This window comes from Dermacentor variabilis, chromosome 4 (assembly GCF_050947875.1).
Source record: "Dermacentor variabilis isolate Ectoservices chromosome 4, ASM5094787v1, whole genome shotgun sequence".
Taxonomy (NCBI): domain Eukaryota; kingdom Metazoa; phylum Arthropoda; class Arachnida; order Ixodida; family Ixodidae; genus Dermacentor; species Dermacentor variabilis.
This window is the reverse complement of record NC_134571.1, coordinates 83,254,833-83,270,230: the sequence shown is the minus strand read 5'-3', so window position 1 is coordinate 83,270,230 and position 15,398 is coordinate 83,254,833. Positions and strand designations below refer to the sequence as shown.

The 15,398-nt window shown below is 47.4% G+C and overlaps 1 protein-coding gene across 1 annotated transcript in view; it reads left to right on the top strand.

Annotated features, from left to right (window-relative positions):
• The window catches only part of LOC142579436 (sushi, von Willebrand factor type A, EGF and pentraxin domain-containing protein 1-like), an 87,703-nt gene extending 85,727 nt beyond the window's left edge, over positions 1-1,976 (top strand). The window contains exon 34 of the mRNA XM_075689600.1: positions 1,644-1,976. Within this exon, the coding sequence (XP_075545715.1) occupies positions 1,644-1,843 (200 nt within the window). The 3' untranslated portion in view covers positions 1,844-1,976. The remainder of the gene's footprint in view (positions 1-1,643) is intronic.
• The last annotated feature ends 13,422 nt before the right edge of the window (positions 1,977-15,398 follow it).

Here is a 15,398-nt window from a genome sequence, read left to right as displayed (position 1 = left end):
GTTTGCGCTGCGGCAATTCAGCAGTAATTAAATTAGTGAACCACAAAGGAGCGCCACATTTCCAATGATCTTCATAGACACATTCCAGATACTTCCGGTTTACACCTGAGCTTAGCTTTTATTAGAAGATTGGCGTACTAACTGGTGTGCGCCGATTTAGATTAGGTGTGGCCACTGAACCCCCATGAAAACGACGCGCATTGTAGGATTTGGTCAACACTGATCAGTCGAATATAGCGTAATGATAACGTGGGCGGTGTGCCACTCAGACAACCGACGAAGCGCCAGAAGGAAGCGAATGGAAACAGAATAGTTATATACATTATGTTGGCATCTGTCGTGTTTTTGACGTCCACAGACCTTTCATATTTTTTAACGTTTGCTGTAATTTCCGCGCTTCTTTTCCTGCCTCTTGTGTTAGCAGTACATGATTATGCGTTGGTTCATTTTCTGTGGCCATCTGCTGATCTCACTAACTCTGCTCCTTGCTGTTTTAAAGAAAGGGCTTCAGCACTTACAAGGATGCTCGGTTCGGCATGTGATCATGCATGGGCGTCTTTTCGGGATTTCTAGCTGTAGTGAAGCTTTAAAATCGCGACAGAAAACGCGCCAAGTACGCCGTTCAACTCCGGCCTGTCGTGTGCCTCACACGCCACGTTACGAAGTCTCCGCCACAGGGGGCGCCGTTGACGGCAGTGCTGGTGGCGCCATGGGACGGGCGCGTGGTGCGTGTCGTTGGCTGCTCTTTCAACATGGAAGCCACTTAACGTTTTGTCAAACTGGTACGTGTTATCACACTCATGTATGAGATGCGCTAGCGATACTGTGCTAGATTGACAGGCCCGTTTTATCGAAGAACGGAGAGGTTTACCTGCAGCGACATGCCTAACTTGTGGAGGTGAATGCCACGATAAATGAAATGGCACACACAGTACTACACGTAAGGCAGATAAAACGTACTAAACAGAGAATTCAGGTATCTCGCCGAAGCCAGTGTCTCGGAGGAAAGTTAAAAGCGCCTTCGTATAGCGCCGGACGTACAGGCGGAACTATAGTCCACGGTCGAAGTACATGTCGTACCTGAAATGCGATTCACGAGGTATACAATTACTCCTGACATTAGCGCCATATATTGGAGAGTGAAGAGCGTACCGATGATCGCATCTTCTTGAACTTTTGCGGCTATCGCAAGGTAAACTGGAATGCACACAATAACGCTCTCTTTAAGTAGGGAACAAATTGATAGCTGCGTAATTCCGTTAGGAAGGCTGCCGACCGTGTTTGCTTTCACCCCCAACGATTTGTGCCGTAGTTAAGTGCGCCACTCATTTCCACAATAAGAATAGTTCCTTCCGAATTCGTCGTTTTCTTGCCTGCCTGCTGAGCCAGCACCCGTCTCTACGACTTCGCAATATGCTCAGCCACTCGGTCCGAAAAACTATGATAACGTTTTTTTTTTGTGTGTGTGTGGTATGGTTCGTTAGACCTTAGCGCAGTAAGCATTCGTGTGTCTTGACACACTGCGCCGTATTGCCCGCTATACCTGCTGGGAATTTGAACAGGTATCAACACATCAGTCGTTGGAAAAAGAAAGGTGTACCTGTGGGCGTGTTTAATGCTACTTGTTTGAACTGTTCTCGCAGAAGGACGCTGTCCGCCAGGTATGGTGTTTCACACTTGCGGCCCCGTGGTCACGCCTCGATGCTCAGTGCTCAAGAAGATTGCCGACGGACCATGCGTGCCCGGCTGTTTCTGTCCTGTGGACCGAGTCTTGCACCGCGGGAGGTGCATAGAGAAGGACGAGTGCCCGGCGGAATCACTGACGCAGTTTGAAAGGACTTAGCCAATCACCGCGACGAAAAACATTGAACCCGCCATCTCATCCTTGTCATTGGTGCTCATCTTTGGAACCTCGGCACCTTCTTGTGGAAGAAAAGTGTTGCTGTAAATGAAAAATTTATGATTCTGTACTTGTATCACTGTTGCTTCCGTTTTACCTGCCGCGGGAGCCCAGTGCATTGCTATATAGCGTTGCGCTGCTGAGCTCAAGGGGGCCGCATTCGGAGGCGGGTGGAATGCAAAAGTGCCAGTTTACCGTGCATTGGGTACACGGTAACGAATCCTAGGTGGTCAAAATTATTGCGGAGTCCCACACTGCGGTGTGCTTTATAATCAGATCGTGGTTTTGACACGTGAAAGCCCAGAATATATTGTTTTAAATTTTTTTACGTTCATGTTACAGGGAATTCTGTATGAAGGGCACTTTTGCGGGGTTCACCCGGCGATCTGAGTTGACTGGCTGTAGCGAACATTTTCACGTGAGATACCTTAAAATAAACTGGTTGGCACTACGCCCATGGCGGTACATTCCCTGCAGGTCAGAATGGTAATGCATTAACCACTAAGTGCAATGCCTTAAGCGCAAATGCTACGTCTTTATGATCGACTGTCGTTAATCCGGAATATCTCGCCGGAACATATCCTCCGAGACACCGACCCAGACGCACTTATGTCACACTCTGGCGGGGTAAGCAAATAAAGCTTCGCTTTTAATCTCTCTGATGCCTCGACCACAGAGTTGCCGTGACGACTCGCCGTTTTATTTAATCACGTTATACTCTTTCACGGGGTAAAATGGGGATATAAAAATAAATAAGGCGCAATCCTTATGTTTTGCGTGCATATCTGCGCCTTGTTTTCCTTGCGTTTTCGGAGCTCTCTCTGAACCCCCAAAAATGAAAAAAAAAATAAGACGCCCCAAGGTCACAGTAAGTTAGGCCGCCACTACTTTTGCCGCGCTCTTGAGGTAGTGGGCGGGCCATATGCTGGGAGGTGGCCGTGCCCTTCGAGCAACTCGCCGTTGCCGAGGAATGCACGTTGCCTTTGAGGACGCACACAGCTTTCGTAGCGCAGCATTTCAAATGATTGCATGCGCCATCGTTTCCGTTCATCGCAGCATCACTCTTGACACTGAGCAGATGACTAGTCGAGGTGCGTACGAAGCTGCCTTTTCACGAATCGCTTGAACCACATTTTAGGTTTTTGTCCCACTACGCACATCCTCAACTTATACTTGCAGCAGTAGCAGACAGCACTTACAGCTTCACTCGTTCTCTTGGGGGGAGGATAGGTGGAGAGCGCATTGCACTGTTGCGTGCCGAGCCCAGTATACCTGCACAGTGGCGCTGCATACCTGCTGTCGAAGCACTTGTGCAATCCGTGGTAAATTTCCATCGTCCACGAGCAATACCTAGTCTGACAAGTCGCGGGCATGTAATGGTTACGCCGGCCGTTCGCATCCGGTTCAACGTCTTTATCTGACGACAAACAATTTCGGCCACGTCGACCTCTGCGACTACTGTTGCCTTGGTACTGTACTTCTTGCGCTTTGCTGCTCATGGCTGTGTTGGCATTCCGAGTATGATGAGTGCCCGACTTTACTGAAGGCCTTTACTTCAGTAGGCCTTACTTTACTTCAGTAAATCTTACAGAAGGCCTTTACTTTCAAAGCAGAAGGCCTTTACTTTCAGTAAAGGCCTTCTGCTTTGCTGGTAGCAGGAGAGAGTCCTGTGCCTGGCCTGTCTGACTTGACATCAGAGCATGCTGGTCTTTGACTGGTGGCTGAGGCGGCGGGAGCACTGCCGAGTTGGCCGCAACATTTGTCCTAAATCTTTCTAGAGAGCAGGCGACTGTGGCCTCCGGTACTCGATAACTTGCCTGAGTTGAGGCAGGCGCTTTTCAAACATCGCGCCTCTGGGCCACCGCAGGGTCGTCTCTTGCCGACAGCAGCAGTTGATATCAGGGTCCGGCGCGTGGGCTTAGTTGCTACCAGCAACACTCCGATGCAGTCTGGTCTTTTAAAAAAATAACATTATGTGGTTTTACGTGCCAGAACCACTTTCTGATTATGAAGCACGCCGTAGTGGAGGACTCCGGAAATTTCGACCACCTGGGGTTTTTTAACGCGCACCTAAAGCTAAGTACACGGGTGTTTTCGCATTTTGCCTCCATTCAAATGCAGCCGCCGTGGCCGGGATTCGGTCCCGCGACCTCGTGCTCAGCAGCCCAACACCATAGCCACAGAGCAACCACGGCGGGCCGCAGTCTGGTGCTCTGAACGACCTGCTGCTCATCGTTGGTCTACGCACTCACATTACCGATGGTGAGGCAAGGCTGATGACGGAGCGCAAACACGCGCATGCCACATAGCCTACCCATGAACCTGCCTCAAACGCACTCGTGGGTGGCGCACCCGATGATCTAGATAAGGCACCTCCGAATGCACCTTCTCACCCCACCAAATTTTATAAATAGCCATCGAATGTTTGTGAAAAATATACATAATAATCTTTATACACTCTTCAAACGTGCGAATGCTAATTTTTTACCCTTCTCTTCCAGCTAAACCCCTTGCTGATTTCAGCTAAATTATTGCATAGGTGGACCATTCTGCAGTGCATTCAGTTCAGTACCATGTTTACGAGCAGTACTTGCCTGTTTAGTTCACAGCATTGTTTAAATGCGCGTCGTGTGCAACGATGCTGCTCAAAAATATGTCGATCTCGCTGCAACAAAACAATGGCACCATCTGTCACCGCCATGGTGGGACACGGCTTTCTCCGTAGCGGCTACAGATGCCATTCTATTGCAGCAAATCGTCTTACTGTCAGCCGAACGAACAGCTATTGCTCATAAATATGGTATTAGATTGCATGCACTGCAAAATGATGAATCTGAGCAATATTTTAGCGAAAATAAGTCAAAGAAGTGTCATGTACCGGGTGTACCATAAATATTGTCACAAGGGTGATGCTTATTATTTTTGTTGAGAAGAAAAAAGAAACTGAGAAAACCTTTTATAGGACCTTTACCCAATGTATTAGGAATTTAAACACAAAACACTTTATTCACTGTCTACGCTATTGACCTTCGTCACAGCCTTTAAACCTTCTGGGTACGCTTCAATCGCGGCCCGCAATGTATCCCAGGGAGAATATTTCTTTACGCTCGTTACAGCGGTGCGTTCCAGATTATCATGCAAATGTGCTGATAGGCGCGGGCCCCCTTTTCATGAACGGCCCGCACACTGAAGTCCATTGGGTTTAGTTGTGGGTAATTCGCCGGCCGCTCTTCAGCTGGATTGAAGTCGGGCGTGAGAGCGCGACCCCAGTGATGTGGTGTTGAACTTGGCTTTTCATTGGTGCTGGGGCGACGTCCCGCTACATAATCCAAGACTTCTCGCCGAAGTAGGAGAGGGATGAGGGCTGCGAATGAGCCTCTACAGTATCCTTAAAGCACGCGCGAATGTCGATATTGGCGCCTTTTACTCAAGAACAAGAGGAATGCGGCCTTTGGTGGTTACCCCGGCTCAAACCATGGCAGGCGCTGAATGAGAGTTTGGAAAAATTGTCCATCTGGCTGCGTCAAGCCCTAACGTATGAACAAGCTCATGAGAGTTGCGAGCGCTGTGACGGGCTTCTAAAGTGAATTTTTTTTTCTCATCGGTGAAAACAGTTGCCAAGTATTCCCCAATCTCGGTACGTGCCAACAGCAGCCGTCATTTTTCCCACTTTCAAGTTCTCTGCATTTCCGTTGGCCCATGTTTTCTCTGGAGCTTGTAGCAGAACACTTTGAAGTTCCTTCGCACAGCTTTTCTTATTGTGGTCGCCAGCACATTCAGTTCCAGGGCCAGCCTTCTGATGCTTCCCCGTGGCTGGCATTGGATTCTCTTCTCAATTTTATTAAGGTGAGAAGTGATCACGGAGACAGTACGACCACTGCGGGTTACGTCCTGATGAGTGCCACGTACATGTACACCCAGCCAAAGAAGTTTACAGCCACAAAAGTTTACGGACCACGGGATCTCAGAAAACGCTCAATTCCCAAGCAGCCTGTAGCAGTAGCCAGTAAAATTGTATAAGACAATGTTGTTAGCATGTTCTAGTCGAGGCCCGAAATGCAAATATCAGGCTGCGTTGTGAGGTTGCAGAGAAATTCAACTTTTTATCAAATTTCATGGTCCATAATATTTTGTGGCCGGGTGTACATTTATCATGAATGCATCTACATGCATTCTGCTTGAAACTTCAAGCAGATCTTAATCTTATCGCTAACTGGTGTAACAAATGGCTCATGACACTAAACTTTACAAAGTGCGAGGTGATGTGCTTCAGCCGAAAATGTGTAAATTCTAAATATTCGTATCATCTTAATAACACTATGCTTTCCCACACTTCATCATATAAGTACCTTGGTGTTGTTCTTACAGAGAATCTTTCATGGGCCCCACACATCACTTCTACATGCGCCAAAGCATCACGTTCTCTGGGCTATCTACGACGCAATTTGCGAAATGCCCCGCCAAACATTCGAAAACTCGCTTTCCAAACATTCATTTTGCCACAGTTAGAATTCGCCTCCCCAATTTGGTCCCCTCATCAAAATTACCTAATAAATATGGCGGAAATGATACAAAACAGAGCAGCCCGGTTCATATCGCGTAACTACAGTATAAACTCGAGAATTACACAAATTAAACTAGACCTACTGTTGCCGCCATTAGATATCCGCCGTAACATCGCTCTTCTGTGCTTATTCCACAAATATATTTACACTAATAAACGAACCCGGTTGCAACTACAAATACCCCACTCTTTTTCACGCAGATTACATAATCAGTTCAGTTTCATGCGCATATACGGTAAAACAAATGCATTTAATTCATCGGCACTACCACGTGCCATCCGTCTCTGGAATGACCTCCCTGATAACATAGCCTCCATATCTAATCCCGACACGTTCCGCTCTCAGTTACTCATGCTTTTCCCATTTAATACCGTTCACGAGTGACCAATCTATTGTATGTTATCGTGCATTTTTGCCATGTTGTATGTCATTTTCCATAAACGGAATTCCTTTGCTCTGTTAACAGTAACAAGTGTTCGTGTGCCTTCAGATATTGCTTTGTATTCCTAGTGCCTTCAATATTGTGTAACATGGTAATCTTTTTATAGCACTGTTCCTATTAGAAATTTGTACTTTTTATACCTCTTACTGTTCAATGTGCCCCCCTTACTTTATGCCCTTCCATAGGGCCTGTAAGGTTCTTTTGAATAAATAAATAAATAAATGCTTGGAAAGCTTGTTTGCAACTAGGCTCTAAAGATGTTGAGAGGCTGTTCGCGCAGTTCTTTTTAATTAAAGGCAATTGATGATTTTGTGTTTACACAGAATTCTAACTGTCAGTGCTAGCTGGCTGTATTTTGTTTATTTAGTCAGTAGAAGTGTGGTACCTAATTATTCATAAATAAATATTCCTGCTGTAAGTATGTGAGTCCGAATTCGGCTATTCGATATTCGATTCGATATTCTATACCAAGTATTCATATTAAATTCGTATTCCAAAAAGTTGATATTCCTTATCTCTTATCATAAGTCATTTGCTGTTTGCATAAACACCCTGCAAAGGCCAGTTATTACGTTTACACGAACCCCGTTGCAAAAGTAAGAGTGCCCAGGATTCAGTTATTCGCACTGCACCACACGCGTGTTTCGAAGCAGTGAATTGTATCGCTTGGACTGGCGTAGTATTCGTCGTTTTGCGTGCGCTGACTGCGTTCGCTTTCGCTAAGCTGTGGCACGATCGGCGATTGTTGTTCTAAACGCGCGTTGAGTCTGCGTTCAGTTTTGCCCCACGCGATTGACCCAAGCCGCGCCGAGTCCTGGCGGCTGACGACTCGGCGCTGCCTAAGCCAATCGCGCGAGGCGAAACTGAACGCAAACCGAAACCGAACGTGCGTTTCGAACAATGATCTGCGATCGCATCCCTGATGTCGTTTCCACCAGCGTCGCTTGGGCCGGGGACAATATAATTTTTTGTTGTTTCTTGGAACGGTGAGGGCTAACCACGACACAGACGACTGCAGCATGCCATGTGGTTAACTTACGCTGTGTCCCTATCTGTCGAACAACAGAAATATACTATATGAGCTGCATGAATTAGAACTAAGTTATTGGGGGCAATGAAACGGAAATCAGGGGCGCTATAACGTAAAGCTATTGCGAACTTTTCTATTCCAATTCTGCAATCATGCCTCCGCCATTGACCAACGACTTCTTGTAACCACCCCTCTTCTCTTGTCTGTCACGCGACGTCATGAATACCGCGGTAACTCCTCATCTGATACGATGTGAACACACTGATTATGCATGACTGCAAAGAACAAAAAAAATTGTTATTTCTGATTTGACGCCTTTTCGCCATTAGACCTCGGCTATTGGTCAAAAGTTTTCGGGCTGCACCCAACTCATCTGCCTATCACGCTACGTCACAAAACCGCGAAAACTCACCGCGTCAGAGTGAGGTGTACGCGTTAAAGGTGCATTAATAAGCCGAACAAAACTTAATTTTTCTCTGAATAGCCGCAGGCTGTCCCGTTCCGAAAGGAATAAAAGATGGCTGCCGCCGATCGCTCAAGCACTGACTACTCGTACCTGCCGGAGAGCATTGGTTTATTTGCGTTCAATAATGCTTTTTGTGTGGCTGTGTAACGTTTTCGAGCACTTTCGGCACGTTTACAACCTCGGTCAGTCAACTTTTCTTTGCTGATGATCCTTTTAGCGGTATTCTTAACCGTCCGTTGCATGCCGCTGCGACTTTCGACGAGCCACCGCAAGCTAATTAAGGGAAAGCGGACCAATTGCAGACGCCGCACCACCCTCTTCATCCGGTTATCGATTTTCAGTGCACTGGCTCGGCCCCATCGAATCCCTTTCCGCGTGAGCCGTGCTCCTCGCCTTTTATCAGTCAATTAGATAAGACAAGCCACTCAGTGTAGGCAATGTTATTCGTTTTTAAAGCAAACAAAAGTGACCTCTTATAAACGGAGAAAGCATTTGATTGGTCTCTTTAAACAACCCTGCGGATCACCGCCAGATGCTTGCGTCGGCGGTTACGCAAATTTGACCTCAGGAGATTGGAATAAAAAACATATTGGAATAGTTTTACATTATAGGGCCCCTGAAGTCAATATGCATCGAGCCGAAGCAATACGAATTGCTTCGAGCCCATGGAAATGTGACGCTGCAACACGGTCAATCTGAATTACTATAGTGGCAATAGCATTGTACGAGCAATCACAGATGTCAATACTTAGGTGTGTTATAATTGAAACAAATGCACATTATTAAGGACAACTTGCGAAAACGAAGAACACGAACAACAATCACAAATTAGAGTTTCACTACTAGCAAGCACTTGGCTGCACGTTCCCAGTGGCTGGGCCTAATGCATTCTGTGGCCAGCGCCCACCGCCGACCCCCATCGTTCACACTACGTTAGTGATGTTCTATGGGAGGCGAAGAGGACATGCATCGTTGGCAAAAAAAAAAGTTGGGAAACAATAATAAAGTGCAAGATTTATTTTTTTTTGGCTGTGCACCTGGTCAGTAATCACCATCAGCCGTTGTTTCTAGAAATAAGTGCGGGTATGTCCCTGTTCCCGCCGTCAAGTTCCAGCGTTTCAAATCCGAGACATTTCTTGAAGGCCGTGACGACGACTTTGCAGACGCTACAACGATGTCCAACGCTCTCGTAGCGTTAGATTTGGGCGATTCTGTTGCTCTCTCTGCGACAGAGGTGCCGCCACGTTTACTTGTAGACCGTGCACTCGTCGTCTCGTTATCGGTGTACGTGAAGTTTGAATCGTATGTAAGATTCACCGTCGACGCGGAGCTCGCAGCAGCAATTTCACGACCAACGTCACTGGTTACGTTTGATGCATCGTCCGTGTGACGAGTTGTACCAGTGTTATGGACGCGCGTGGTGCTCGTGGTGTTATGGGGATGATGTGACGTCATCGTGTAGTGACGCCTTGTGGGACGTCGTTTCTTGTGGTGCGCCCCGGGGCTTGCGATGGCAGGCGTGGCAGGCGTGGCAGGCGTGGTAGGCGCGGCAGGCGTGGCAGGCGTGCGAGGCGCGGGAGGCACGTGGGGAGCAGGTGGCGTTTCTGAAAGAAGATTCGGAGTGTGATTAAGATGCAGCAACCCGCACAAGCCGTTTCCTTGATCAGCGTTCCTGTAGTTCGAGTTAATTAAATTGCCCCCATCCAGCTACCTACAAGTCTTCCTGGTAGGATCATGGACATGCACATGAACGCAGCACATGTACAAAGTAAGACGACCTTGTGCAACGACGATGTACAATGAGATCTTACATTCAATAAACTGCTACCCATTGCACGTACTTAGGTAGCATATGAAGTAGGAAACAAAATTCTACTCCAAGATAACTTGGCGATCGAGTCAGTTGGTTGATTGCAGCGTAAATAAGACACAAAGCTCACATGACAGGACATCATGTGCGCTACCTTGCGGAGAAGAAGAAGAAGAACGGGAGACACGTGTAAAAGGGCCCATTGTGAAGAAGGTAACATAATACATTTTGTTGTTGGTTGAGTTGATTGATTTTCGCGTAAGCCAGTAGCTTCAGTTCTGTCCTGTGTTATCTACAGTGTGCCTGTTTTACTTGCGCTACAAAGCTTCCGCTAAACCATTAGTCCTCGAAATATTTATGCTCTGTTATTGTAAGAATGGGAGCACTGATACTCGAAGGATTTCTCAGACTAGTGAATGGGAAAGAGTTGCGCGAAGGCCGTGTTAGTGACCGCATAAAAAGCAACCCTTGAAAGTACGGGATACGTCTGAGGTGGTGCAAAAAATGCAAAACGGACTCTAGTCTACTATGCGATGTAAATCCTTTGTTTTGCTTTGTCCAAATTCATAAAGGATATCTTAAGCATGTCGCTGGCACGAGCCCTCACTAACCTAGTTTTAGTTAGGATGACCATGGGCGCTACTCTTTGTCCACTAGAAATCTATATGGATTTGTTTAGATCACAGTCATATTGAAAACATTGCACTTTGTGCCCAGCCGTCTCATTGATTGTACGCGAGCTCTCACCCAGCTTTATTAATTTACCAATATGGCTGGATAAGCACTGAAGACGCCAAGTTATCCTTATGTGGTGGTTTATTATGCTACGGAAATAGTAAGCAGCTGACTACTAGAACGAGTCCGCGAAGAAAAAGACATCAATACGAACGGCTAATTGCGACCTCGCTTCAATATCTTGTCATATCTATACATTCTGATTTTAGACGTGTCGATTTCAGACGTTACATATTTTGAGTACGTTTTGTTTACTGTCATAAACTGTTCATATTTAAAGACAGAACGCACCGCACTCGTCAATTGAGAGAAATGAACACATGGAATTCGTCTCTGTCCATCTTTTTTGGCGAAGAAGAATAAATCAGTGGCATTACAGGAATGACATATTAGGGGTGTTGTTCTTAGTGCTACACTAGGAAGAACGAGAACAGAGAAGCGGTCCGACTATATCCTTTGCGGTGTTTCGAAAAAAAAAGGGTGCGATTTGTTTAGAAAACTGGCGAAATACGAAATTGTGTCACCTGTGCTGCCTTACACTGGTAGAATAAATTGCGAGGCAGCGCCGTGTTTTCACCTGTGGTGGCGTCTTCCGCTTGTCTTTTAGGGCCATTGGCGTTAAACTCCGTGGAATTGGAGATTAGCATGAAGATCACTGAAAAAAAATACAGAACTCTAATGCAACCACTGAAAACTGAAAACCAGCAAAATTTAGCTTAGCTATGGCGGCACACTATATATATATATATATATATATATATATATATATATATGTATATATATATATGCTTCATCGTAGGCTTCGGCCTACGACGTCCATCCTAGAACTCCCCCCGTGCCCTACGCTAAACCATGCCGGAAGACGCATCCCAGCAAGCCCCTCCTACTCCATCCCAACAAATGCCTCCTCCGTCCATCATGCGCTCTGGTGTGCTTCGCCACAGGGACCCTGCCATTTTCAGCGGCGCGGACGACACCGGCGTGCAGGACTGGCTGGTGACATATGAGAGGGTAAGCGCCCACAACAAATGGGACAGCCCTGCAAAACTGAGCAACGTGCTGTTCTATCTCATGGGTGTGGCCAGTCTCAGGTATAACAACGACGAGTCCGATTTTCCGTCGCGGTCCTCGTTGAAGACCTCTTTAGTGGCTGCGTTTGGTCGCCCGGCTGTGCGCAGGCTGCGTGCGGAGTCATGTTTGCGAGAACATGCACAGCAACCGGGTGAATCATTTACCAGCTACATTGAGGGTGTTCCGGAATTGTGGAAGAGAGTCAACGCGACGATGTCGGAGTCCGACAAAATCCGACACGTCATGAAAGGGATACAGGACGATGCTTTAAAGATGCTTATTGCAAAGAATTCTCACTCTGTGACCGACATCGTCACTCTATGCAAGAGATTGGAGGAGCTACGCAGGCAGCGTTCGTTGACACGTCGCCTCTCCTCGCGCGACGACCTCATTGCTGGTTTGGCTACCATCTCCGACCAGTAAGCGCTGCTTGCAGAAATGAAAGCGTTCGTTCACGGGGAAGTTGCACGCCAGCTATTTTTTGACTTTCGCTCAGCCGCTGCGTATCAAACAGATTGCCTCGAATTTTATGCCCCCCGCTTCATCGCGCGATCGCGCAGGAAATCGCCGAGGTCTTACCAGACCAGCGCCATCATTTTTGCGGCTGCTCCACTAAGCACCAACAGGTTCCGGTCGCTGCACCACTCAACCACGCTGAAGTCGTCGCACTGACCCAACCACTCTCTCCAAGTATGCCACTCCGTTATGCCGATGCCGTGGCTAGGCCCTAACTGCAGCCCGCCATGTAGTCATATCAGCAGCCGCTCCGTATTACGCGAGCTGTGACATGGATGGGACCTGACCCAGCGAACCGGTGGCGTCAACCGACCCATGTACTTTGCGTGCGACTACGCCGGTCACGTCACACGTTTTTGTAATCGTGTGCATCCGCCTAGCGCCGCACCACCTATGAGCAGCCAGCCCAACCCTTCATATAACGCCCACTCGACGGCTATGTCGCCGACTTTGCACCCGACGTCAACTACCCTCCGTTCGCCGTCTCCTCGCCGTCGCTCTCTGTCACCGATGCGACCTCGCCCGGTCACTCGGGACGAGGAAAACTAATTGTCGCAGTCCAGGAAGCAAAGGCTGTAACACCGTCAAAATGTGGAAGTTCTCAACGACACGAAAGCTTTCGTCCGGGAAGAACGTAATCGAACGTAATCGAAATGTTTGCTGACGGTGTTCGCGCATCTGTACTCGTGTACACAGGAGCCGCCATATCTGTTATGGACGCTAAGTTTTGCCGTATACTTCGTAAGGTCACGACACCCCTTTCGGGGTTGTCCTTCCACACAGCCTGAGCTCAGAATATTCACCCCTTAGCAGCTTGCACTGCTCGTGTTGTCTCTGTCGACGTTCCATACGCCATAAAATTCATGATCCTTTCCTCGCGCTCTCATGACGTTATCCTCGGCTGGGATTTTCTATCGCGCCACAATGCTGTTAGCCATAGCGTAAGGGCAGAAATAGAAATCTCGCCGCTGTTAGAGTTGCCGCTCACCGACATTTCTTCGCTTTCTAGGAAACTACTAATCCAAGGCGACTCCTCCGTTTCTCCGAAAACGTCAATGGTCGTGCCTATGTACCGCAACGAAATCTTAGACGCTGTTGAACTATTGTCTCCATCTGACCGCTTTCTCACTCATAAAGGTCTGCTGCTACCTTTTGCGACAGTGGACATCACATAGGGCTCCAGAACCATTTTCGTTTGCAACCCGTTCCTATACCCTGTGATGCTGTTCCAAGGGGAATGTCTTGGCAATGTAGAAGCGATTGATGACGTGTAAGTTATGGACGTTTCCGATGGCCAGTACTGTACTTGCTCCAGTGTGCTACGTGCTAATTTCTTCGCGTGCCCTATCGCCCAGTGATGTGTTCGGTTCTTCTATTGCCGATGACCTTACACCGGTCCAGCGGTCTCTGTTTTTATGCCTGTTGGAAGAATTTCGTTCTTCTTTCGATGTGGAGCAATCTTCTCTGGGCCAGACGTCAACTGTTAATCATCGGATTGACACCGGCTAGCAACCGCCATTGCGGCGACGTCCGTACCGTGTACCTCCTGCAGAACGTCGTGCAATGAACGCACAAGTCGACGACATGCTTCGCCGCGAGGTGATACGACCTTCCAACAGTCCACGGGCATCCCCTGTCGTCCTTGTCACGAAGTATATGATGAGAACCCAACAAACAAAGACACCAAGGAAAACATAGGGGAAATTTCGTGTACATTCTTATTGAACTAAAGAAATTATAAATTAATGGCAATGAAAGTGGATGAAAAAACGAGTTGCCGCAGGTGGGGAACAATCCCACGTCTTCGTATTACGCGTGCGATGCTCTAACCAATTGAGCTACCGCGGCGCGGTATCCGCATCCATTTTATTGGGTATTTACGTTACTACTAGGACTAACCTTGATAATGTTAGCCAGTGCTACCGCTCACAGACCTTGTTGTGGAACGTCCTTTCTGCCGCAAGCATCAGGAGTACGTGATCTTTTGGGGTGAAGGCAACTGGTCAATAAACCCGCAGATGCTACCTGAAGGCATCAATATTGCTGGATTCGACACCCTCGTTATGTAAGAACCAGAATAAAGGGGCTTAACCGAGGGGCCCGATTTTTATTAATTATATCATGAGAAGTCAACAAAGACACTAAGGAAAACATAGCGGAAATTGTACTTACTAATTGAATAAAAGAAATGATAAATTCATGGCAATGAAAGTGGATGAAAAAACAAGTTGCCGCAGGTGGGGAACGATCGCACGCCTTCGCATAACGCGTGCCCCACCTGCGGCAACTTGTTTGCTTAGCTTAGCATAACTTAGCTTTGCCTTGAGCAACTTGTATTACCGAGTCTTGGCACAGCGAAATCGAACAAAACACTATTTCGTTCACGAAGCGCTTTTCGCTATTCCCCAAGAGATAACTAGACAATGACTCTGACGGCAGTTTGAGCGAAGGAAAACAAAATCTATTAGACCATACAGGAAGCAAGACAAGCGAATATGTATCTAGCTGGGCCCTTTCGACTTATGAGCGAGCAATTAATGAAGCACTGCTTCCCGGTATGCAGGTTTCACCTTTGCGTTAAGGCCAACTGTTTGAAAGAGGCATTCATCTGGAGAACTTGTAGTTTGTGCTGAAATGTGCTGAATATGCTGAAACATACCTGCAGGAGAAGGACGCATGTGGGCGCCAGCCATGCGTTTGTGGTTAGATGTAATAGTGTACTGCGATAACAGCTCCAACCCCTCCGCTTCAGAGAAGTGTGACGCATGCCTCAGCGTTCTGTCTCCTCCATGAACCACGTGCCAAAAGCTGTTCACGTAGTTCCAGTTTGATTTGTTGCGTGGTGGCGCGTATGGGTTTGAGA